Source organism: Fundulus heteroclitus, chromosome 5, assembly GCF_011125445.2.
Source record: "Fundulus heteroclitus isolate FHET01 chromosome 5, MU-UCD_Fhet_4.1, whole genome shotgun sequence".
Classification (NCBI taxonomy): Eukaryota; Metazoa; Chordata; class Actinopteri; order Cyprinodontiformes; family Fundulidae; genus Fundulus; species Fundulus heteroclitus.
The window spans coordinates 32,751,956-32,779,622 of record NC_046365.1 but is presented as its reverse complement, the minus strand read 5'-3'; the positions used below and the strand labels follow the sequence as shown (position 1 = coordinate 32,779,622).

The 27,667-nt window shown below is 39.9% G+C and overlaps 1 protein-coding gene across 2 annotated transcripts in view; it reads right to left on the bottom strand.

The window, feature by feature from the left end:
* grin2ab (glutamate receptor, ionotropic, N-methyl D-aspartate 2A, b) overlaps positions 1-27,667 on the bottom strand; it is a 191,291-nt gene that overhangs the window by 125,471 nt on the left and 38,153 nt on the right. For both annotated transcript variants that reach the window (XM_021308564.2, XM_012882477.3), the window contains exons 3-4: positions 12,818-13,042; positions 11,208-11,366 (exon numbers count right to left, since the gene is read on the bottom strand). In XM_021308564.2, coding sequence (XP_021164239.2) covers positions 11,208-11,366; positions 12,818-13,042 — 384 coding nt within the window. The remainder of the gene's footprint in view (positions 1-11,207; positions 11,367-12,817; positions 13,043-27,667) is intronic.

Here is a 27,667-nt window from a genome sequence, read left to right as displayed (position 1 = left end):
GAGTATTGCTTTGTTTTTCGTTAAAGTAACTTTTTGACTTCTCTTGTATTACCTGGTTTATTTTGCAGACCATTTTATTGTATAGAGTTAGGAGTTTGTAAATCAGATTAATAATTGTATTTTTGTTCTTCTGTTTAGTTTTCGTGTGTTTTCCTTTTCCCTGTTTAATTGTGGTTTGGTCCACTCAAGTGCAGGTGTGTTACCACTTGATTATAAAACAGAGCTCTGGGAAGCTCAGAAAAAGAGGAGAAGTGTTCAGAATCTTTTTGCAAATAAAAGTCATCAGAAGCTGGAACCGTTGACTGAGGCTGTTTCTTCAGTTCACTTTGCTGACCTTTGACCTCACTACCTTACAATGCAACCTCTAACATTGTAACAGCCATCAATCCATCCATCCAAAGTCTGGGGTCTGCTACATGATGTGGGATACCGGAATATGTACAAAACGGCTCACTAGGAAGGCGCCCAGATGGATTCCTTATGAGATGCACAAACTTTTCTCTAACTTTTCTTCACCATGCTAAGGACGGTCAATTCAGCCCACCTTATTTGCAGTCCCATTCCAGTTCTTTCAGTCACGAGAGGAATAGAGTGTAGGTCATCAGGTAAACAGCTTTTGCCTAAGCTCTTCCTACCAGACAGATCTAGCACCCTCCTCCCATAGGGGCTGCCCCAATCTGCCTATTGATCTCCCGCTCTATTCTACCCCGTTAGTAGTTACCATTAGCTTGTTCATTCATGCTCCTAAAACATGTCGTTCCACATGCAGCACCATCTAGAATCAGTGACATTCCTGGTAACTATGTGTACAAAAAGCTGTAAATTGCTGCTATGGAGATTTGGTGACCATCCGCTTTGCTGTAGAAATTTCTTCACCTATTTTTCAAGACAGGAATGGGTCCTCGTCCAGCTTTGTTTGTCAAATTGTATGCTTTTAAGTATTGTTCTGGCTGCAGACATGAGCAAGTTTAGGAAGCTAGCTGTTTTCTTGCAGGTATTTCCCGACTGGAAATAAAGCAGAACCCTTTTTGTTTTGCGCATTCTCTTTTCATTCCCTTTTTGGTGAGTGGCTAGGAGAAATTAGCCTCGTGAGACCACCCTGATCTCGCGAGCTTTCAAGGTTTCACTCGCAGATCAGTCTGGCTACTCTCCGTTAAAGAAAATTTGGAGCCGTTCACCAAACGAACGTCCAATTAGCGTTGACTTTGAGGCGAGTTGAGGTGTGACGCAACGGGAAGCGCGACAGTTCAGCCTAAAGAACATGGCGGCTTCAGCCGATGAAACTAGCGTTAGCGTGGCTATCGAGCAAGTTTTATCGGAATTACAGAGTATTTCTTTGCTGAGCTAACGAGCCTTTACCTGCAGCAGCAAGAGTAGCTTGGCTTGTGGTTGTGTTTTCGTTGTCGCTCTGTTACGAGCGACGACGAATCTGATTGGTTCATTTGGCCCGTCTATCACCAACATAGGCCAATCAGCTAACCAGTATTTTCGCCCCTTCCCAAAATTACTTCAACGGAAGGTTTCCAGATGGATATGCGGAGCAAATCTATCTGGCGGAGTCAGGTAAAGGAGAAATGGCCCTTCTTTGTTTGGTCGTACTTTTAGCCCGGGAAAACTGGGAGTCATTGATGACTAATAAAACTGTTGTAGAAACTTTGGCCAACTTAGAAAAGATAAACAGACATTATAAAGTTGGTCAGCTGTATGTCCTAACAGGGAAATGTAAAGTGAGATTTAAAAAATGTTCAGTGTGAGTTCAGGCCACTGCAATCAAAGCTAAGCTCTGCCTAATTTACCAGGGGTGCCATTAATTTTGGAGGGTGTTGTAAATAATGCTCTCTAACCAATAAGGTTCCCCTTAGCTTAGCGCCAACAACCCAGATGCTGCTTTCAGCACAGATGGGAAGTTTTTCATTGTAAACAAATTTTAATAAAGTCCCCTTATGCAGTCTGTCATGTACGGGCAGTGCAGGCTAAATATAAAATATTGTATTTGCTAGATATTCAATCAAAGCAGGGCTTAACCGACCCATGTTTTATTCAGTTGTTGGACAACAGAGTGTTTGAATGAGAAGAAATAAATACTGAACAGCAACCGTTAACAGCTGCCGTGCTGCAGAGAAACCAGGACTTGTTTGTCTCTCCAGATGTTGACTGGGAATGTGGAGGAACAGTAATCTCTTAGTAAAAGACAGACTTTTCACTGTGTGTGTTGTTAAGGTCCTTTGCAAAATGAACTCTTTCCTTTGTGGAAACAAATCTTTTTTTAAATGCAAATAACATTTTCACAATAAGACTTTTTTTATTTGTTTAGCTATAGCCAATGTAGCTCTTGCATAGAAAGAAAGGAGAGTTATCTCACACATGCCGCCAGTTGGGTTTGTTCTGCTGCTCAGCCGAGCTGGAAGGAGTTGGACCTCCAGACCTGCGATGAGAACGCAGCTGCGGAACCGTGACAGCTGGTGGATCAGAACCGAGGACTGGAGGCCGTTTTTTTTTGTTTTTTTTTGTCATTATACAACCGTATCAACCCAGCTACTGACTGTATTTTTTTTTCTCACACACCAAACCAAGAGAAACATCACTCGATCATGCTTCACAGCACTTGAAGGCTACCAAAGACCATCCAAAGCTGTCCAACATGGCTGGCAGTTTCCTTCGTTTCCTAACTAACCCGAGAATAACAGCCACGGATGTAACGCGCCAGGAGGCTCAAAAGACAATAGAGAGAAAGAGAGAGAGAGAAAGAGAGAGAGGGGAAAGCTACACACTGGCATGGTTAGAGGAGAAAGACATAAAAGCTAAAAGGGGAGAATAAATTAAAGGTGAAAGCATTAAAGGACTTTGGGGGGAGATGACGCAGCAGTGTGTCTTCTGCGAGTGACAGCAGGTGAGGGGAGCAGGTGTAAAATATTAAAGTAGTTCAGCAGAAAACCTGGGCAAATGGCCCTACCAATATGGGACATCCCGAGCCGACACACACACACACACACACACACACACACACACACACACACACTAACACACACACATCAAGTTACGCAGACACAGAGAGTAGCATCCTGCCACAGCGGCGGAGCAAAGCAGAAAGAACATTCATGTTTAATTAACAGCCCTCCATTTCAGCATGTTCGTGTTCTTATGCTACACACTGTGACCCCCTACTCCTCCCCACCCCTAGCCCACTCCAGCCCCCCACCCACTACCCCCCCCCCCCCCCACACACACACACACACACACACACACACACACTAGGAACTAGGAAGTAAGAAGAAGAGAATAAGAGAATAAGAGGGCTGGCGGAGGAAAAGCGAGCGCATATGGGGATGGAGCAAATCCAACAAGATTTCTTAGTTCCCAGAGTGGTCTCCTGGTAATGGATGTACAGAATTCCCAGCTAATCTAGCTCATCTCTTGGGTTTCCACGTGCCTATTATACTCGTCCACTCCACGTTGATTCCCTTAAGTGTATCTGAGAGTACATCCTCCAGTGCTCTGTACACGATTCGTCACTGCCATGCATTGAAAAGCGCGGGGTGAAAACAGAGTTTGACTGGAACGGAGTGAAAGAAAAACATTGCAGGAGTTCAGCTCGGTGGCAACACTGAGTCATCGCCAACCTGCTGATGATGTGGAGCGTGTGGAAGTTAAGATATGGTTTTATTAGAGTCCCGGCAAGTCAAGTCAACAAGCAAATTAGTTGTCATTTCATGTCTATCAAAAATAAATAATGAAACAAAACTGAATGGCTCTCGTCCAGAGGACATCGGGGAATCGGAGTCTTCCTTCAAGTATTTGTTTATGTCTTATTTAACTTGTTGCAAACTGATTGGTTATAGGAACACATATCTAGTTTAAAGTAATACTTGTTCTGATCAAATCTGAACTGTGTAAATCTTTAAAACCCCGTTTTGATTGTTTTTTTTATTTATTTTTTGGCATGAAAACAGTATGGACTGGTCAAACACACATTTGATTATTCTACACTTTCTGAAAACTTAAAACATGGATTCTTAGTTTTCCTAAATGCTACTAAAATCTTCATTCTCACTGACCGCGCATCATGTGTGGTCTCAGTTTTTACTCCCCATCAAAGTGGTCTCCATCCAGTTTGATGGGGAGTAATTCTTCCTGCTCACTCTACTTTTTATTAGCAAATACTTACCTCCTTGAAAATAAGGAAACTGAGAAATTGTGTGCATTCTATCAAAAATATTTTTAGTTTCTTCTGTTCTCATGGAATGTAGTAATACAATTGCCTTGAAAAGAAAGGAAAAGCACTAAAGCAAAGAGCCCAAAGAACAAACCCTGTGTAACCAGCGTGTACATACAGTAGAAACCCAGCTATGAGCTTCTGTTAATTTCTGAGGTACCGTTCAGGCAGAGAGTGGTATTAAATATTAATTCAATAAAGTACAAATCTAACCTAATTGCCAACTAACCAAGAAATCTAAAAAATGTATCTGCTTTAAAGAGATTTCATTCACCATTTAAACCTAGACGGTAGTGGAGATTTTTGGATTACTTGAATTTGTTTCTAAGACAGACGCTGTGAACCCTGGGTAAAATTGATTGCAGCATGGGGATATTAAAACATAATCAGCCTTATTGCTGGTTTGAATAAGGTGATTTATAGACCCTTGAGTAAAATTGCAATAACAAGGCCACGTGGTAATGCAAAGAACATCTTTAAACAACACATCCCTGAAACAAATACATCTACCTCTAACTCTGAGGTACCAAAAATTTGCTCAAATTTTTAAAATTGTTTCTTTAAACAAAGGGTCTTCCTTTTTTTATTTGAAGTTTCGAAAACAATTAAGGCTTTCCGCGACGAGTCTCCGTCTCCACAGTGTTGTTTATCAGTTTTCAGGGGAAAACCAGCAGTGTCTGTTTCTGTTTATGTGATTCACAGTGATGGGTCTAAGGCTTGCAGAATAGCTGATAAAAATGACAACTGGAGAAAGCCTTTACTTGAAATATGTCATAATCATGACAGTTAAGTTTGCATTTTGGCAGCTTAGCGCTGCTTTAACACCAAGTATTTCACACTTGTTCTGTCCGCCTCCGTGTGCTGTATGTCCATTATTTTAGAGCGCAGAGCCGCCTGCTTGAATCTTAAACTGAATCGTAAATCTTCTTTCTGGGCAGTATCCCTTTCCAATGCGAATATTCTGCTCCTTGTGAAAAATCCTGTCTGGAAAATTACTCAACACGGCTCAGATGCTAAAGGTACCTTGGGATGAGCGTGGACAGATTTATGCTTTAGTATAAATTTGATCTGAGAAAATGTGCATGAATGTGGCAGAGGAGAGCACTATGGCAACTCGGGCAGCTAACAACACAATATTGTTTTTCAGTGCATGGTAATGAAAGTGAATTATTCAACTCGTACTTTGAACTTATCGCAACAGAAAAGAGGGCAGGTACAAAAGCAACATTCATGCAGCCAAGGCACATTACATTGAGGGCGATTTTCCTCAGAGCAGATCATGTTTGTTGGTGTAAGGCTGTCGTATTTTGTAAGTTTCCACTACACTGATGCCTAAATGTGTTTGACGCTGTGAAATTAATAGGGAGCTAATAGGGCTGCCGAAAAGTGCTGAGGCGAGTTCATTGTGGGGCTGTCGCCATCACAGTTTGAGCGTCAAACCCAACACATGTGGCAACCTCCCTGAAAATCCTCACGGCCTCCGTAAATAAGCTTGTGTTTGGCACGTGCATCGGGGAGAGTCTGCGGCGCCTTATTACATCTGATGCTGCGACCATTCAATGTTTTAATCAGACAATCAGCAGAAAAATAATTGCCACCGCTCTGAATAGTGATTAATCCTTTCAGGCATTTATCAAGCAAACATCCCCGACTGTTTCTGATTAAGGTGTCTCGAACCTAATTACCAACTCACGCAGAAATCGGGCAAATGCATCCCTTTAGAAAGCTATTTTACTCAGCTAAACCTGGCTGGGAGCGGAGATTTCAGGGTTTCTTTAATATGCGTTGGGAAGACAAAGACTGTGGACTTAGGGTTACATTTATTAGAGTATGAAGATGGAAAAACAGAAACTATTTCAGGCTTCAAAAAGGTAATTTATCTGAAACGTTCCAGTTGGCTGTAAACATAAAATCCTTAGATTGCTTGCTAGGAGGAAATGTCTTGTTTAAATAAAGCCATTGTTCCTTTTCATGCAAAACATAACACAATAATTTTCTTTCTATAAAGTAATTCTAACTTTCTGAGATGACTTCCTAAGCTTTCTAAAGGTCTTGGGCTGCTTTTCCCATACAGTTTCAGTGTGGTTCTTGTAGTAGTTGGACAAGAGAAGGACAAAACCAGGAAGAATAACTGTGAGGCCAAAACTTCACTTCAGAATATATTGAAATAATTTTTTTTTTGTTGCTTTTTTAAATTGCAAAGGCGTAAAGCGGCTTCCACGATATGTAACATCCCTCCTTTGATCGACTGTATGCCACATTTTCAGCTATTAGCTCTTTAGGAATAACCTTGTAGCCAGTAAATATTGGTATGGTATAATAATTTACGCGTCTTAAACACCGTTTAAAGTTAAAGTAAGTGTAAGCTTGAAGTGTCAGCAGTCTATAGAGAAAAGAAGAGGGAGTGACAAGATACAAAACACCTGTGAGCACCACTGGGTAACCATTAGCAAGCTAAACTAAAAAGCTATTTCAGAGTTCTTTTATGCATCTGGACTGTATTTCATCAACTCTAGGGGAAAAGCTCAAAAGCTTACAGGCTTGACATATTCCTATATCCAGGTATACCATCCCCTTGGACCTCGAGGACAAGCACAGACTCCTATTAATGCTATTTTTAGCTCAACTAAGCAACCTTGTTTCACTAAGAGATATAAAGTTTTCACTGCAGCTTGTTTAGCAGGTGATAATGGGCTGGTTTCTACACCGTCTGCTCAGGGAAGGAAAAGAAAAAATGTCCACACTGGTAAAACAGCACATCTCTCCGCTCTGTGATTCTGCAAGACAAAACTCCTTTTTGTTTTTGTTTTCTTTATCTGCTGTGTGTTGGAAGCCACCCCCTGTCTGAGGTTATTATTGTCCAATGGCCAGCCAATGCAGTCACAAAAATCTGGGCTGCATGTGGACGTCCATGGAGGCCCTTAGCACACCCTAGTGGGTGGGGGGGATACATTGTAAGTATTGCGTCACACAGGCTTTGCAGACAGTTGAGCAGACTGTAAGGTTTCTGAAAGCACAAGAAGACAGATTGCCTTTTACATGCTGCTTTGACATTAGAAGAATTCTTAAGATTTGAAAAGCATAGAAAAAGACAACATGTGACCTGGTCAAACCTGAACTTAATTGTTCTACACTGATTACAGATTTCTTTTAACACTATTTTAAATCTGTAAAACATTCACTCTATTTGTGAACACAAAGCAATGCTGAAATCTCATCTTGCCTTGTGAGCTGCATGTTACACCTCCTGTTATTAGACATACATAAGGATCCCCACGTTAAAAGTAAAGAAGGACCAGTATTAACAGGAACAGTGCTAAAGAAAATGGCTATAGTAAAAAATAAAAACTCCCCTACTTCAATCCTACTCCCCAACTCAGCTCTGTGACAACACCTGGAGGCTCAGAGCCATGACAACACCACTTCCTTTTCAGGTTGGACTCATACTCATATTGTTTTTACTATCCTGGCATGTGATACAGCGTAGGTCCTTTATGGGCAGCCCACCAGAGGGGATTCTGGGAGTCATTTCTCCAACCAATCATCCATGGGCATTTCAAAAACAGTGATGGGGGGGGGGGGGGGGGGGGGGGGAAACTTCAGCAACACCTAAAGTACCCTTCATCAGGGTTAATGAATCATAAACAAACTCATCGTTTCTTTGACCCTCTTCATGAACCCTGGAAGTTGGAGAAGTTGTGCCAGAAACTTTTGGATCTCTGCATTTCAATAACAGTGCAGGGGAGACACACAGAGCAAGCTGGTTAGAAAACCGAGGCTTGTGGTGTTGACAATAACGATTTTCTTTAAAAAATAAATAAAGCTTAGCTGAGGTCATAACACTGACACCACTATATATTTTCCACTAATAAAACCTGGATAAAGAACAGATGGTTATTGTCCCCTCACACATTTTCCCTTTAACTGAACTCCCTTAGCAACCGTACACAAGGGAAAAGCCCAATGAGGCTTTTTCGGTGATTTGCTGTTTCATCGGGCTTCCATGCCTCCCTGTTAGTTGGCTGCTTTTGCCCTTGATTTAAACCAGGCAGGAAGACTGATTTTATTTACAGGACAGGCCAGCAGGAGCAGCTGTACGGGGCTGGTTAGTTACAGGCCACAAACAGGCGCGCCTATCACCTGGGAGCTGCCAAAAAAAGGCCATACGCTTGTTCTTTTGGCCACTGCACAGTTCAGTTAGAGCAGTCGGTGGTTAAGTACCCCGTTTAATGGCATATTAACAGCAGCGATTAAAGATGACAAAGCCATAATTTATTTACTTTTTTTCTGTCATTGTCTTCTCAGCGGGGAGTTCAAGCCACTGACCTTCATGTTGCAACTGCAATCCCCGACCTTCAAACTCTCTCCCACCGCTTGCCTCACCTCGCTCCCCCTCTTTCTGTTTTTACTTCTTATCTTTTCGCACACAGATGCACGCACACACCGACGCACAATCCCCAGCCAGCGTCAACTTCAAAAGGTTGCTGTATTGCGGTTGTTATTGGTTCCTGTGTTTTGGCTTCTGTGCCCTGAGAGATTTAAAAGCTAAAGAACCAGTACGTTGTGTTTTTATCAAAGCTTCTTCAGTTTGTCTGTCAGTCAGCGAGGTCTACAGTCAGTACCAGGGAGAGAATTCAGATAAGAGAGAGAGGTGCACCCCCAACTTTGTGCTGAGTCTCAACTAAAAGACAAAAAAGGAGCTTGTGTTAAAGTAGATGTTTCACTTTCTCTTATAAAAACAGAAAATCTGTCTTGCGACCTGCTAAGCAGTGACATAGTACATCTACAGCCAGCTTGGGATTTCTTTTCCCCCTTTGCTTTAGTTTGGCATAGTCCAGTTTTAGACCGAGCACAAAATGCATTTTTCCATATTTAAAGAAAGCATGATTGTTTGCTAAAACGAAAATTATGTACCAGAGATTGCTGCATGTTCTATGCAAAGGCTTTGATCGTACAAAGACTCTCCCACTGTGTCATTTTCCTATCGACAACATTCACTTAGGAACATAAACAACTTCATCACGTCCACCCAGCCGTCACAGAGAGAAAGAGTTATTCACCACAGGGAAATTCTAAAGTGGTTAAACAGTAACCGTATATTATTTTATCGTTCCTTTTCAATTGCGTTCAGGCTTGTAGTTCACCATAGCTGTATTCATTTACATGTGTGAAATCAAAACAAAATGTAAAAACGCCCGAAAGAAAAATCAAGCACAAGGCTGCTGAGCAACACACATAGTCGCTATATGACCTGACCGTATCCTGACCCTGCTCTGCCTCTCTGTCCTGCCAGTGTCATCATGACCTGTTTTTTTATCCTCATTTATGCTCACTCACTTGTCAGATTACATGAACAACCTGTTATCTGCCTAAAGCAAAAGACAGGAACAACAGGAAGTTGACACTATATATGGAAAATTACATCATAGTTTTAACTATGATGTAATTTTCCATATATAGTGTCAACTTCCTGTTCCAGCAACCATGATTCAGAACGCAGCAAGTGTTGAAAGGAACTTATCTGCTTTAGAAAAAGCAATGCAAAGACTGACTGTGACCCGTTTCATCCATTTATTTTACGTGACCACATGTCCGCTTTAGTTTCTTGAAAATGATTTATTCCACACATGTAAATTAAAAAATATTTTTTGGCACTTACTTCAGGAAGTGAAACTCACAGGTTACACAGGTTAATTACACATAGAGTGAAATATTTCAAGCATTGTAACTGTGATGATTATGGATTACAGATTCTGAAATTTCATTATTACATTAAACCTATAAAAAATGAAAATATTCAGTGTATAAATGCTACGTAATGGCCCTAATATGGCCTACACAACCACGGGAAAGACTGCTGATTTCATAGATGTCCAGAAGACAGTCCCCGATACCATCCACACGGAGGTCATTGCTAAATAAGCTAGTTATTACAGAGTACCCTATCTAAACATATTCATAGAAAGTTGGGTGGAAGGAAAAAAGCGTGGTGGGAAAAGTTGAACCAACAACAGAGGTGACTGCAGCCTTGAGATTGTTGCAGAGCAAAATCCAAGAATTTGGTAGAGCTTTACAAAGAGTGAGTCAATGCATCAGGAGGCACTATGCTCAGACAAATCCCACACATGGCCTACAAATGTTGTATTCCTCATGTCAAGCCACTACTGAAGTAGAGACACTGTCAGAAGAGACTTACTTGGGATAAGGAGAAAAGTAACTGGGGAAATTTAGAGCACTTAATGATTCCTTCTGCTGACAAGCTTTATAGGTGTGCTGAATTAATTTTCCAGCAGGACTTGGTACTGGCCCACACTGCCAACAGTACTAAATGCTGGTTCAATGAACTGGCCAGCAGACTAGTCCCGATCTCAACCACATAGAGGATCTATGAGAGACACAAGACCCAACAGTGCAGATGCCCTAATGGCTGCCAAAGCAAAGCAACCTGGGCTTCACTTACACCTCAGCAGAACCGCAAGCTGTTCGCCTCCATGCCATATTGCACCGATGCAGTAATTCATGCAAAAGGAGCAAAGCCAAGAATCAAGCGCAGAAATTCTAACACACTTTTTAGAAGCCTGACATTTGTGTTTCCAATATCCTTTTCAAATTGATCGTATGTAATATTCTAATTTGGGTTTTCATCATCTGTAAACCATGATCATCAAAATTACAGGAAATAAAGATTAGGAATAATTTCCCTCTATGTGTTTTGAGTCTATACAATACATGTGTTTCACTTGGTGACATGAGTGATAAAAATATAGTTTTGTTATATCAAGTATCAAAATAGAAAAAAGTTTAAATGGTCTGTGTATTAACTTGTTATATTAAGTGAAAATACCAAAAGCTTGTGAATACCAAACCAACTGTTGGAAAATAAAATAGCAATGCAAAACAAAAATAGCTCACAGTTCTTTCATACATAGATGACAGCTGCATCTGATTCCAAACAGCAGACATTTTTCACACAAAAAAGGTGTAGGTCACTCACCTTATCAGCCATTATCATCGAGGAGCCTCCATGAACTCCCAAAACCGGAAGCTGTGTCTGAACAGATAGGAAGTCCAGGATCTGGGCAATGGCCTCCTGATCGGTGCCATCGGCAAACACAATGCCATGGAGACGGTTGCGAGACACAAGCTCACACACCTGAGACACAGTAAACAAACTCGAGTTTTAACCAAAGGATCCCACAGAGCGTTCACACAGATTCCAGGACTGCACTTAAATATATGGCCTTTGCAGTATCAGCGGTTTGGAATGCAGTTATTGTTAAGTGCAACGATTTCAGACTTTGCATGATAATGCAGCGTTTTGCCTGATAGATGGAGTCTCACCACAGACCCAACACAGATTATGGTGGATGTGTTGGAAGAACATGTAAGTGACCAAAATAAGACTTCCTCACAACTAATTTTATAAGTACTGATATTTGATTTTTTTTTTAATTGTGCAGACCTGACAGAAGTGGACATATTTGTTGATACTCTTACAGCTCATTAATACAATGCCTCATTTGTCGTGAAGTTATTCAGTTAAAAGCATTTGATGAATGCATACCTGTATGCTCTTAGTTTATGATAATGACAACAAAATTGTGAAAAATATTTATTTTTGTTTATTTTTACAAAGATACACTCAAATCGGAAACATAGTGTCGATCCCTCTAAAGTAGAATATCAATCCCGGCATCGTACCCGTGTTTTAAATTGTGTGTTTAATATAAATTAAAGGCAAACTTAACAGAGCTAAAAAAAAAGCTGTTTCATAAGGTAAATGAAACAGATGCTAATTTTAAATTAAATGCAATAAGCTCATGGGAAAGCAGCAAACCCCACAATACATGGTCACAAGAGAAATGCAACCAGGAAGAGTGTTTAGATGATAGAAAAGAGTCAAGGAAATTGTCTAAAAATATTCAAGCTTAATTCCAAGGTCAAAGCAAACCATTTTCTGATCTCTCAATCCATAACATTTTGAACCAAATTGGGCTTCATAGACCCAAGAATGAAATATAAATAAAATCTATACATAAATCACAATGGAATTTATCAATTTCTATGTTGACTAACCCCAACATTTGTGGGAGAATATCCCTAACACTGGTGAGACAAAGTTAGGGCTTTTCACACGAAGTTTGGCTTTAAATCTGTGAAAAATACTGGACTATTGTTATATGGTGCTCCATGAGTCCATGCAAAAATTATATGGAAAAGATCTGAAAATAGCACAGTGAAGACTCCACCCTTCACGCCTCAGGAAAGGTTGCCTGTTGGTAAATGTCTCACAGTTACTTGCAGAGGTGGCACGTGTCGCAGTGACTGCTGCAAAAGGTGCAGCAACAGACAAGGCTCCCTTAATTTCTGTCTGTGAAAATGTTATTAGTTTTTCATTTTATAAAACCTTCAACTAAATCAATAACCCAAACAATGACTGATCTGTAATACATTTTCAACAAAAATAGCAAAAGCCATTAAACTTTTGTCTCTTTTAAGTAATTCAAAGATATGTTGCAATTTTCTTTTGTTTATTTCTAATTAGTGTCAACGAATATGCCAATATGTTTAATTGAAACACGTTAGACTGTAAACTTTTCTCACCTGTGTGATTACAGACTTTGGGTCTGTCTGGTTGATCTTAAGGATGAACACAGAGGTATCGAGTGGATCATCTGGGCGTAGAGGAGGCCGGAGGTTCTGGTCGGCTACCGGACGTGTCTGGCCCATTATCACACCCACACTGAGCGCTGGAGGCTTTTGTGATGCCACGGGCATCATGACTGAGGAGAGTAGGACCAAGGTCCAGCCCGCTACACCCATCATACCCTACAGAAGAGAGAAAACAGGCCAACGGGAAGAACTTAATTAAATACCTGTATGCTGAAGAAATGTGACATACAATCTAAATACTGGAATGAGGTGACTTGTTCTTTTCATCATATTCAATATAACCTGGAAATATAAAAATAGAAAAAAAAAAGAAATTAATAGTATTGCCTTAAATTTGTTATGTTTTACTGTTTTATTAACTTTTGAGCTGAAAATAATTGGCTAAACAACATCTGAGAGGCAATTTCATAATAGAAGTGTATCAAAGAATGAGGTACAACTTAATTTATTAAAGAACCTGTTTAATTATTATTTTAATCATTGCCAAGTGCCAGCACAACAGAGAGCAGTTGCATAAATCTTTGCCTCAGTATTTTTCTACACTCCTGAGTGTTTCCTCTTAGAAAATAAGGTAATTGGTCTGGGGAGGCTTGCTCAGTGGCAGAGTTAGAAAAAGCTGGAAAGGAGGTTATGTTCCACCAGCTCAGAAGCATTTCGCTTTGTCTAGAAAGATGATCTCACAGCACATAAAATGTTTTAAAGAGTAAGGACTGCATATTTGTTATTAGAACTAAACACCACAAGGTTGCATTTCCAATACTATTTCCAGTTTGGCAAATAGTCACATTAGCACTTCATGAGATTCACAAATGAAAAAATGTTTCCATCAAAGAGAAAATTCAGAACACAATTCCTGTACACAGTATACACACAGCTGGCTTTTAATGTTTCTGCTTTAATACTTATACTTAAAAAAATAACTTCATCCAGTTCTCTGTATAAAGAAAAAGTATTAATGCAAATCAAATAAGTGCTTCCAATACTCTTAGTGTAATATTCTCTGGATAATATTGGGCTTATTTGTTTAGATCTCAGGCTCCTTTATAGTTATTTAAAGCATTCTACTGCAGAAGCTGAATGGGATATTACAGGAACAGCACTAATATTGTTTGATTTACATCAATCTGTCAGGTCCATTTTTCATGTTAAGCAAAACAGCTTCAAACTTGTTTTATTATCCTGGAGTTCTGCAGAGATGTGTCTTTGGTTCAGTCCAGAAGTGTTATGGAGTGTATAGTTCTAAATTTGTCCCCAGATATGGTTACCTCTAGCATGAATAAGGCTAAGATAACCAACCGAAAGTGAAGCCGGGGAGATATCCTCCTGCTGACTTTCTATGTTTGCTCACTTGCAAATAAATTACCAGTCTGTAGTTTTATAGTAGTTTTATTTTAATCTGGAAAACAGGTCATCTACTGAAAAACTTACATTATGCAAAAGAAAAAAGTATTATACATATTTTAACATGGAAGACAAACTAGAATCCCTGCCTGTACAGATTTATTGTGTGGACATGTGGCACACATCAATCAGTGAAGTAATTACAGATACTCTTGATCTTCTATCATTGCCTTAATAAAGCACAATTTCTTACAATTCTCATTTTTGTACAGGACTGACAATTTTTTTAAGGAGCCATGACAACAAATTTCATTTTTCTAAGGTTTTGGGGGTATAATATGATCTGTTGTACAATGATCAGGCTGTGTGAATGTCAAAACTGAATACCAAAGGACATGCTCAGGAGCAGTCGGCTTTGTTGCTTTTCTGAAAAATGGTCAGATCAGACAACGGGTTATCTTTCTACATAATTCATCTTCTCCAATCAGAGCACACAATGAAGCAAACAGCCTTCCCCCTACTGCTGATGCACTGGCCATGGGTCGCGCTAACATGTCTGACTGCTCCACTTGAGAGGAGGAAGGTGAAGGGACGCTGATCTGCAGCCCCAGAACAGCGTCCCTGTATTGGCTTGAGCAGGAGGTAGTCACTGCAGAAGCCGCTGAGCGTGAATATTACATATTCAACCTCAATTTTAAATCAGTTTGTTTTTCGTTTGACCGGTTTTGCAAATACTGGTTGTAGCCAATCAGAGTGAATTCAGCTTGGTAGGGCTTCATATCATTAACGCACCCAACCCTTTTACTGAGGAGATTTACATAAGCAGCAATGTCAACAACATGAAAAGGTTAATACAGTGATGTTATGGCACCTTTAATACTTTCATCTTTTTTAAATGTTCTTAAAGTTCCTAACAAAGGTTTGAGTTTTACTGTAAATAGCCATGCATCTGGAGAGTCCATTCCTTGAAGTATGCAGCAGTTCATATGTGCATATATATCTGCATTTAATTCAGCCAGGGGTTTAGCCCTAGTTATTGACTTGGCTTGGTCGGTGCTACTGTTTCAAAACAAACATGACCTATGGGGAAACTAATATTATATTATGCCCTGGGTAATAAAAGTTTTCAAAGAGTATTACAAAGTATTACAGAAAGTTTTTTCTGTAATACTTTTTCTTGGTTTTCCTACATTAGACATCAGACAAGCGAAGACAGATTGTCTTTGCCTGTCTGAGTTAATGTAAAGACTTTGTGCTGAAGCCAAAATTACATTTACTACAACTGGTCTTAATTTTATTTTATTGTGTAAATAGGGTGAATGTCTATATTTATATTAGACAAAAAAAAGATAATAATAAATGCATACATGCAGTAACATATGCAAGTCGTTTATGGGTGTATTTATACCAGAAAAGTCCTTTGGTGCGCTTGTTTGGTCCGGATCAAAAGCGTACTTAATTTTTTTTCATTTAGTGCAGTTTGCTTTCACATTGTACTTTTTGCAAGTGAACGATAACTTGTACACAAAGACAAACGTGTGACGATTGGACAGAAATGACTAGGATGGTACATAGCACACACCCAGAAATGGAGGAAAACTATGGAAACCCTGCATGCATCAACTCCTTTTGCATATTTTTGCTGTGATGACCTAAATCATTGTAAGTGGCAAGAGCAACTTTTTTAATGCTGGTTTGGAGACATTTTATGTCTAATTTTGGAACAGTGTCAAAAAATGCATCCTGCAATCCCACAACAGACTGGCAACAGCAAAAGCCATGATTTGAGTACTTTACAGCTAAACTAAAAAGTCAGAAGAGACGCATGTTTTCTGTAGTTAGTTCGGATCAAGGCTGTTTCATATTCACATCAGGAGCAAACCAAACCAGACTGGAAATGGACCAAGACCACCTCAAATACTTATCTTAGTCCGGTTGTTGGGTCCAAACCAGAGTATAAATACACCTGCCTTATGTGCAGGCATAACAAGGCAAACAAACTCTGGTCCATTTTGAATGGACTAGATGTGGCAGGAGTGAATACACCCTGAATGTTACTGGTGATTAGTCAATTAGAAGCAGCTGTTAGAAGCAGCTTTACAGCCAAGGAACATCAGGGCCTGAGACCAGTCTGCAAGGCCGGGAAAGGCTCTAAGAGTTCATAAAAGAAGTTTGGTGAGAAAATGACAGGTCCTCCCACGATTAAAAGGGAATATGATGTGATAATCAGTGGCACTCTGTCTAGACCTTCGTCAAACTTCTACTTTGTGGGATGAGGATGCTCATGAGAAATATGAAAGATCAGCCCACAGCTACACATCTTTGGTAATGACACGAAGGCAGCTGAGACGCCAGTCATCAAGAACACCACAGGTAACATGGAACGAAATCTTAACGCCCCCGGTATAGAAGAAACCTGCAGAGATCAGACTTAAAGTTGCCAGTGAGTATCTAACTGATTCCTGGAAGAAGGTCTTTTGATCAGAAAAGAACAAAATTAAACACTTTGGCATCAACTTAATGTGTTTGATAAACAAGAAATTGTTATTTTTAACAACGCCATCTCTAAATTAAATCACAGAGGCAGACAAATCACAGTTTGGGAAAGAATTTTCTGCCAATGGGTAATTTTAATCCTGACAGTATAAAATATTTGGACCCTGCTTCTTTAGCCAGAAAAAAAGCAAAATCAAACCAGGAGATAAAACCAAGTCAAAAAAATAACAACTAAAGAAGCGGCACATTAAGATAATGAAGTGGGCTTGCACCCCTATTGAAAGCTTTCCGATGCAGAGCCACATACAAAGGAGTTATGCAGAATCTGCTAAGATTGTGTGTGAACCTGGTCACCAGCTAAATAGATATTTTACTGCTGTGCTTGTTGTATGCTAAGCTACAAAAAAAGTAAAAAAATAAAATAAAAGGAAATCTTCATTTTATAATTGATTTTAATTTATCATACAGCATGCTCATATAGTCCTTGTGTGGAATCTGGTCTTCTTTTACAGCATAAATCACAGTAGACATATAAAAAAGCGACGCATGAGAGTCTTGTGGAATCTGAACATGTCTTCAAAGCATGGGAACAACTCCCTTGGTTACTCAGATTGTCTTGTAGTTGTCCTAGACAAAACTGGTGACTCAGACACAAGAATCAAATTCAATTATTAGAGCAAGTCTCCAGTGCAAAACCAAAGATTAACTATATGATAAGCATCAGATGATGCAGGAAATTTTCTGTCCTCATTCTGTCCTTTACTTTTTAAATATTACTGAAGTCAGCATTAAGAACACTGACCATTTGAGGACGAGCGTTAAACTTAACTTTTCCTGCTGAAACCCTCATCGTGCTTCATAAGATGCCCTAAATCGCTCTTCCAGTGTCTGCCTTTATTTGAACATAATCTATGCCTGCAGGCAATGTGCACAGTAAAGTGCCAGCGATTAATGGATAAAATAACCCTGAAATAAATGTAATCTGATTTTACCTCATTCGTGGGGGTGTAGAGGGGAAGGATTCCACATCGCTGACGGCACGCAAGTGCCTGCATCGATCAATAACATTTACTGAAATGAAAAAAAGCGTGTCTTTCAATGGCATCTACTAAACGGAGTACCAGTCTAACCCAGAGGAGACTGAGCTGGAGTTCCCAGTTTCAGAACACTTTCGGTTACCTCTCCCTGTAATGAGAGCAGATCTGAAAAGAGGCAGATGAGTGGAGGAAATGCGGTGTGAAATGCCTGGGGCTGAATGAGAGCTAATGAAACCATGAAGCGAACGCTACGTTGCGTCTCAGCCAATTTCTTACACCACCACAGTCCAGCAGAGCTGAAAAAGAACCCCAGGAGGAAACATCACATCTTCAAAATTAAGTTACTGTCTCCAGATTTCTTCATCTTCCTGCTTCCTTCTTTCTATCCGTGCATCCATACCCGCACATCTTTATCTGGGACATTTTTTTTCCCCACTTTTTTTTTACTTATTTAACTCTATCTTTCCAGCTGGATGAGTGTGTTTCTGATCCATGTCATCTCACACCCTTTCTAATCAGCCCAATAAGTGAAATCAGTGTGTTTCAGTGTGCGCTATCTGCCCTGGTGCCCACAGAGTAGCCTGCAGCTCCAGCAGCACTTAGCATACGCTGCTAGATCACACAGAGCTACACTCCTGTCCCAGGGAGTTAGTGTCAGCTTTTACCAACAGGACAAGACTACACTAACTTTTTTCTGGAGTTAGCAGATCAGCGCTAACACTACCAGGAGCCAGGGTGTGCTGTGACACGGTTTGTAAAATGGTCAGGTAGCAGGAAAGCGTAAGATCAAAGAGGCTTGCAGCTGATGAAAACCAAAAGTCAGTTTCTCAAAAAATGAGAATATTGCATAAGACCAATAAAAAAAATAAAAATTTAACGGGGGAAATCCTCTTTTAGAGCATTAGCATTCGTGTAGAGTTGTCCAACAGACAGACACTGACACCCTCCACAAGAAGGGAAAGCCATAAAGGGCAACAGCTAGCTGTAGCTTTTTTTTCCTGCATACAAGCATATTAACAGAAAATTAAGTGGAACCGAAAAGTGTGGTGAAAACAGGTGTGCTTGGGCAGCTGGAGTCAATGCTTCAAGAGCCTCAGCACAGGGACCTGTTCAGGACACGGGTTACAGTGTCACACTGGCGCAACTTCCTCTTCTAAGACGATAGTAAATCTTGTGGTTTATTTGGAAGCTGTTGATAAAGTGGACGGACATAGAATCAGGTGTCCAGGGGGAAGTTTCAGTCTGTGAGAATGCAAAGAGCCATGAAATCCGCTGGTATCGGTCCGCTGTGCTTTGTCCAGAATCAGTGCAGCCATCTACCAAGACATTATTGGACCATTACCTGGTCTTATGACTTCAGTATCACTGGGGTGGTTTGGCCACAGACTTTCCTGACCTAAACGTCACAGAGAGCATTGTCAAGCTGATAGACACCAAACCCAACAACGCAGTCAAGCTGAAGGCCACTGTTAAACCGACCTGCACTTTCTGAATACCTCAGGAGAGATGTTACGCCACGCCAGTGCTCTAATTCCTGCAAAAGGAACCCCAACCGAGTATTCAGTGCAGATACTGTGCACCATGTGGAAGTATTTGGTGTAGGCTGACATTCCTGTATTAAGATTTGAGTTTTCTAATTTATCTTATATAAAGTTAGATTTTCTGAGAAGCCGAATTCAGGTTTTTCATTTTCCTATAAACCATGATCATCATGGTTTTATTCTTTATAAGTGAACTGAAAAAAATGTTTTACTGAAATAAATGAACTTTACATAATATTGTAATTTATTGGGATGCATCTGTGCTTGGAATAAACATAGCTGTATTACCATTTTACTAACATCTCTGTTCAGCAAAAACAATAAAAGACTTCATGAAGGAAGACATTTTTCTTTAAAGGGACTTGCGCAGGGCTTTTTTTTTCGGCTTCCTGTTTCCATGTCCAAATTTTCTTGAAACAAGTAAACTGTTGTTCTTTTTTTTTCCCCCTGAAGGTAAAACTAACTTTGAGGAGATGGAAAACTGTGCTTCTGTCAAAGCAAAAGACACCAAACCAAATGCTCACGCGGGAGTCAGTGCTGAGAGGCCTACAAGCGACTTTAATGACAATGATTAAAGAGAGTGCCTCTGAGCATTCTGTTAACACAACCCAGGGTGAGTTCCTTAAACTTAAGCACATCTTTTTCTTCAGCTATATTACCCCTAACTCTTATTAAATGAAGCTCATGTGGGTGTAATTGCTTAAATCTATCAGCCCACAATTTCATTCCTTCATTCATGGCCAACTGAGCATCTTCACACAGTGTCTAAAGATGACAGCACAAATTAGGATCTTACTTATGTTTTTTTTTCTTCACAAAATGTAGCATCTTAAAGTGATAATCTAACCCGGATCTCTTTTACTCCGTTGCACCATTGTGTATTTGTCTTGCTTTTAAAGGCAAAACCCAGTTTCTAGTGAGGCATATAAATTTTAACCCCCAGCTTTGAGATGGCATTATATGACACATGTGTGCCCCTGCTATGTTATTCCACTGGAACTCAACTGTTGTAGCCATGACCTTGTAACGATGTTAGTGTCATACTATGATATTAAGATGATTGGTCTGCACTGGTGAAAATCTACTCACCTCAGTATGCTGAACGCTTAGAGTGGCTCCAAATTACCTACTTTCTGATTTATTCATCTGATGATTATTTGACCACTTGGGGGAACTCAAAATGTGTGCAAAGGATTGGACTTTTAAGGCCAGATGGTCAGGGGATCATAAAATAAACAGCAACTACCAAACAAAAGAGACTGTGGCATCACTAACAGCCAAACTGAGTGAATTTTACATCCTTGAACCATCTGCGCTATACATAATAGGGACACTTCAAGAGACGGAGCGATGGGGCCTTTAGGAACGTGTGGCTATGTTAGTTAGTCGCTAATTCACATAAATGCCTTCAGCAGTTTAAAATATGAATATTCAAAATGTTGCCAGTTTAACTTTCAAAATTCGGAAAAAGATTTAAACCGTTCCCATTTTTGCATGCTCTTCTTCTAAGGAACTGCAGATTCCTGTAGTCTTTCAATGTGGACTGTTTTAAAAGTTTTTGGGTTTTTTTTCTGTTTTACTTCAATTCTAAAACGTTTTCACCTTTTCACGTGCATAATCAGGCTGAACTGGCTTGCCATATCCTGTTCGTTATATTAGGACTGACACCTGGTGACTTTGGAGCTCACTCAAGTAACATGAGCTAATTTTCACGTTAAAGAACAAAACAGTTTGAAATAATTTGTACTCTTGTGACATGAAGCATTATCTTTTTCAGAAGATGGGTACTCTGTGGTCATAAACGGATGAACATGGCCAGTAAGAGAAGATAAGGTAAGATAAGATAAACAGAAGAAGGTGCCAAAAGGGGGAAAAGGTGCATAAGGTATAAGGTATATACAGTGTGTCCACATATATACAGTGTATCAAAAAATAAAGTAGCAATAGGTAGGTAGATTGTGTGGTTAGAACAAGAGCAAACAGACCGAAATCTGAGGCAACTGGATTTCACTCAGTTTTTCTGAAAACATTTTGAAACCTATCCAGGAGTCGTTCATTCTGCCGGCTCGCCTTTGAGCAATCTGCAGGTTTTTTGCTTCTGTTTTTAAGCACATGGAGGCCCATTCTCCTAGGCGCATTCCATGTCAGATTGAAATCAACGACCCACCCGTCACTGTCCTGAGTCATCAGAAGCTATTGCTTGGTGCGAGTGAAGCTCTTGGTCGCCTGAATCATGACGAGACTGCTGATGTAATCTCTTTGGAACAAGTTGGAGTACCGAGCTGTAAACACTGGGGAGTTGGAAGGGCAATTCTCCCCCTCATTTCAGTGTTGTGTATGTTGTTTTGACCAAGATGGGTTCTTTCACCCCTCTTTCAAACCATCTCTGTTCTGTCTGTACAAAATCTGGACATCATTGTCGTCAAAAGTGTGTCCTTTGCTCTTGATGTGAAAGTGGACTGCTGAATCTCCCCCAGAGCTGCCTATATGGTTAGAACAATACACAGGTGGTATCAGGAGGCCTAAGCGCCCCAACCATTAACCAAAACACCAGTCCGTACCACTGATACAAACCGAGTGTGATTCATGTTGTTATGCTGGTTATGCCAAATACTGACCCCCTTTATTTGAATGTTGCATCCGAGTCATCTTACTAGGCAACATTCTTCCAGTCTATTGCTGTCCGATTTTAGTGAGTGTGAATTGTAGCCTCAGCTTCATGTTTTTAACTACCAAGAGCTTTCCCAAGCTGCTGGAGCCCATCTTCACCCAGGCTTGTCGTGTTATGCAGTCAGAGATGCACTGTGTATTCCTTGGTGTGATGAAACTAATTATTTACGCTACTTCAATCATCTCAAACCAGTTTGCCAATTTTTTTTTCTGACTTCTGTTGTCAGCAACGCATTTAAATCCTCACAACTGCTGTTCCCCCGATGTCTTCACTTTTTGTTGGACCATTCTCCGTAAACCTGAGGGATGGTTGTGCATGAAAGTTCGAGTAGATCAGCAATTTCTGAAATGCCGAGATAATCCAGCGCCAACAACCAAGTCCCCTTTCTTCACTTTTCTCATGCTGAGTTAGAACCTCAGCAAACCAGCATAATCTTGTCTCGATGCCGATCTCTCGCTATGCGAATGGCTAAATTCGCTGTAGAGGTTCACTTAAAAGCAGCTATACGTTCCTTTTCTGTTTTTTTTTTTTTTTTGCTTAGTTCAGAGATTGTTTTTCTAGCAATATATCTTTACTTTGTTATGTTTAAGTGTTTTGCTCCATCATTGCCTGCAAAGAACAGTGTTTCAAGAACTTTTTTCAGCCCAGCTTGTGGCAGTCGTTGCAGGATTGTAATAGAAGTATCTAAAATGCTTTTTTCATGAAGAAGATATCCAATAAAGTTACACAGCACATTAACAATAAGTACATAAAGAACTCACCCAAAGTGTTGAATAATGAAGCAGTAAATCATATCATCTTTGTTATTATATCTACCACTGCACAGCTACTATTGCAGAAAGTCTTAAATTGCATCTCTCTGCCCCCCTTTCTAGTTATTCTGCTTTGAATGCATTTTTTTGTCATAAAATGTTCATCAGTTTTTGTTTTACTTTCTTCACATATTAGTTAGTTATTCAGCATAAATATCAGTCCCAAACTCCAAGAGGAAGAATCAGATTTATTTATGTACATATTTTGCTGGTAATCTGCATGAAATTTGTGTCTGATTTACTGGAGAAGCAGCTAATTATCAGAAACGGGGACTGTGTTTTAGGTGCATTCTGAACAGAAGCAAGATCTGAAAAGACGCAGTTCAGTCATCAAATGGCCGTTTAATGAGGCAAGACACCAAGATAAATGTCACCTCAAGAAAACGTTAAATATTCAAAGTAAAATGCTGCTTTTCCAGCCATTTTCTGAGGTCTTGATTACATGCTGTGAATATTGCTTCAGCTTAACGGCATCTTGTTTTAACATTCAGCCACAAACTGGAATTAAAGTACAAGGCACAACAGCTATATTTAAACCTCTATAATGTGTAATCTCAGATTATTACAACTCTAATTTTATGAATAATAACAAAACAAAGCCTCCTTCCACCCAAATTACACCCCATTTATCCCCTAATATTTTTTCCTTTTTTTTTTAAATCACAGTAAGCATTATATATTGTCATATCCTTATTGTTACTTTTGTAAGTTAGGACCAAAATACAAACTTGGCAAAATGAGTAAAACATCTTAACTGATGTCAAATAGGACAACAAATGTAGTAAAGTACAGGGCCTCGCAAAAATGCTCACAAACGATTCCACAATTTGTTACAAAACTGCAGCGAAAGGAAAAGGATTGATGGTCTTTGAAATATTTCTACAAATAAACATCACAAGTGTGTTGTGGCTTTGTGATCAGCTGCCTTAATTCAACACTTTATAGAACCTTCTTTTGCTGCTTTTGCAGCTGCAAGTCTTTTAGGCTGTCTCTACAAGCTATGAAAAAGGTAGACACTAACATTTCTGCTCATTCTTTTTTAACAAAATAATACAAGCTCACTCAAACTGAATGGATTAAATCTGTAAACAGAGGCAGCATGAGTCAGATGTCATGGCCCCTACAACTATTCCAAGTATGGGCAAGAATATTTTGTTGATATTTATTTTTTTTTTGGAAAAGAGGCTTGTAAACAATAAGATAGGCCTGATATCTATATTTAAAACTATTTTTTTCTTACATCCTGCAGAACTGAGTAAGAACCCCCCCCCCAAATCCCAAGAAATGGTTTGACTGTTGACACAACTTCCTTGAGTTTATTAAGCTGCTCCAGTAAAGTCTAAAATTCGTGAGGCGCCGCATGTAGGGAGATGCAACTCTGCAGCCTCAATCTGTCCCTCCGTTCTGGGTCAGGAAGCTGCTCCATCACTTTGATGTAAAGAAATGGTTCTACAACTGTCACCTGGGGAACATGCCGCAGGTCGCAGCTACAGCCTACCTTCGGTTCGCTCTCCCATCCTCTCTCAACTACAGACAGGCCACTCTCATCTCTGTGTCTTCCGCTTTAATGGAGCTAACGGACTCAGCAGTTTCTGACACAGAAATGTTTCTTTGCTATAATTAGGACAGGTTCGATATGTAATCACCGAACGCTGCTAAAAGCTAACGGCTACAGTGTTTTCGTGACTTTCGTAACCGCCAGGTTCATCCTCACCGCCGCGCACAAGATCCGGGCCGGACGTGAGCGGCCGTGAATGAAAAGAAAGATACAGCTGTAGAACCTCACCTCGCATTGCAGGTTAACCAGTCAGAGGGTAGGGTTTATTTTGCGAGACACAGAAGCAATTAGCAGGGAGAACATGGTGCGCATCTCCAGCATACATTGGGCGAGAGGCAGGGTACACCCTGAACAGGCTGCCAGTGCTTCTCAGGGCAGCATAGAGACACAGAGGACAAGCAATCATGCCCACACACCTAAGAGCAATTTACAGGGACCAATTAAGATGTTTTTGGATGGTGGGAGGAAGCCTGAGTGCTTAGAAGGAACTCACACATGCACAGAGAGAACATTCAAACACCATGCAGAATGACCCCAGGCCATGATTTGATGACTTCACTAAAAAGCTAAATGTGAAGTCTTTTTCTACTAGTTACAGCATGTCATGGTGTTCCACCTCGTGTTCCACCTCGTGGTGTCTTATCCTGGGTCCTGGACAAGGCTGTCAGCTGGCCTGAGCTTCGTGATGCTGTTTGTTCCAGAACAGCCGGATTTAAACTGTTTACTCATTAGGTGTCTGCTGAAGGCATTTAGTTTTCATTTTATTGAGGGGTTTGGAAGGAAGTGGACTAAACGCACGATACGATGCAATATAAATGCTCACCACACCTTTAAGATTTTTATTCATAGAAGTAATTTTACACCAGCCAGTATCATTGCTTTTACACTGCAAATAAGTGAGTTATTTGTAAAAAACAAAATTGCATTTTTTAAAGGAATTTTAAGGGGTAACACCTTGTTTCGTAACGCACACACACACGCACCTGTACACACAGAGTGCTTATATTATTGGTTAACCATCTTTTTGCATGAGATTATGATACTTTGCTAAAAGATCAATTTATTTTAGGGCATTTTGCACATCTGAATGAGGGGTGACAATAAATGCGTAGATAACTAAAGTTAAAAAGTGGAAAACAATGAGATGGGACTACAGCAGCTGCAACAAAAGGCCTCCTTGATGAAAGCAATGATATAAATTTTCCGTTTGTCCTAAGAGCGAGTTTACACAAAGAGCGGTTTAGTGGGAAGAACAGTCAAATGTTTTGGCTGCATAAAAAGATTTATGGCGTTCTAAAGTTAAGAGAAGACTTGGCCACCCACCTTTATTGTTTCTCAGTCTTACTTGGCTCCAACAGTGCTGCGAGAAGCTCACCATGCTTAGCACTTTCTCATCCAGTCTGTAATAAGCTGTGTGTCGACTGGGAAAAGAATTAGAAAAACTTGCAGATGGAGGTGCGACATCTTTGGCAGCATGTAGCAGGACATCTACCTTCCTTTCTTGCTTTTTTTTTTAATATTTTGTAAACTAAAAATAGTTTTCTATTGTCTGTTTGCTTGATGTTACATCAGTAAATGTTTGTGTATCTTGCTCGTGTACTTGGATTTCAACTTTAGAAACAAAAACAAAAACAAAAAAAACAGAAGTGGTGATGTTCAACCAGAGCAGCAAGACGGAACCACTAATGTGTGACTGATTGGAGCGAAGCCGAAAGCAGACACAAACATCTTTGCAGCCCACATGTCTGCGTGCAGGGGGAAATGTCAGATATGACCTGTCGTCGGTAAACAAGTGGCGTTAGGCAACGGCATCTGCTCTCATCGTGAAACATGTAATCAAAAACGAGAACTTGACGCAGAACACAGGGCTGAGGAACAGAAAACCTCTGTTTAGTCTCAGAAAACAGGACTTTGTGAATTTTGCTAACATTTGGAAGATGTTTTTTTTTTTTCCTCTTTGTTTTCGGTGGTGCAGAACATAAACGATTCTATACAAATGCCCCTGATTTGTTCCAGACTCCTTAGAGACAATGCATGAAAGGCAGATCGTGTAGAGCTGTGGAAATACACCACTTAGGCTGGATATGCTTGCTTGTGTGTTTTAGGGTTTGCGTTATGTACAGAGACCTCAAAGCAACATTTGTTTGTTTCTTACGGGGAGACACAATCTAACAGACGAGAAAATCTAAAGTACACAAACAGAATCCAGATTTGTTGGCCTCAAAAAATGTTCACAAGCCTACAAGCTGGTATTTAGTATTGATATGGGTTTAAAGCTATTAGCCAGATATTCCTGTATAATTAACCAAGTTCACTTTAGATACCCACACATAGAACAACATATCATAGTTTGTTTTTCTTTTTCTCTTTTCTTGTAAATTGTTATTAAATCAAGCTACTGAATTTTTTTTCTAAAGGAACATGCTTCTGGTGAAATCAGAAAAAAGGCTAACACCGTCAGGAACGCGATGTTGAGGTGCGTCTTTTGATATGCCATTAAAGACAAACTGGAAGCATCACAGCAGATCTGTAGGTTTTGGCATAATAAACTATAAACCAAACCATAGGAAACATAAAAAAGAATTCTACACCAAAAGGAATTCAATGCACCATAACATGTTGACCATGAAAATATTTTAAAGGACTTCAAAATATGAGTTCCACCTTCCTTCTTCATGTCTTCAATTGAACTAACTTTCTCTCCAACCCTGTGAGAAATACATCGCCAGGCAATATATCTTTTCCCTATATATTTTTTTAACATCAAAAGTTAATCTTTTCTTGGCCACTTTAAACTATTTTCTCTTCAGAAACAGAGCCACAGTACCAGAATGAAGGAAAAGCTACCAAAGCAGCACAGAAGAGGAGCAGCCTTTGTGTTTTATGTTCCATTCAGGAGCGTCGACACTCCTGAAAAGAACACGCTTCTGCCGTGTTGCCCCTAGACAACAAATCAGAATCTTTATGAGTGTGTCCGTTTGTGTTTTATTCGTTTTATGATCTGTGTTTACATGGTTTCGGTCTTCCTTTAAAGATGTTTACTTGCATTCTTTACAGCTGCAGCAGAACACCTGGGAACGCTACATTGATTTAAGAAAAATATGCCAACGGGAAAATACACAGAAGCTGGACCAGGTTATTATTCAGGCCAGATTTTAATCTCTAAAATATTCATTGATCATTTCAGACCAAGTTGTTTTGGAGACCATCTGGTCTAGTTGATTGGTTCTGTTATACCCTGGTCACACTACTGCATATATCTGCTCTTTGTTTCAATAGTGTGGGAGGACACAGTGTCTTAAGAAAATAAATCTCCAGCTTTGCC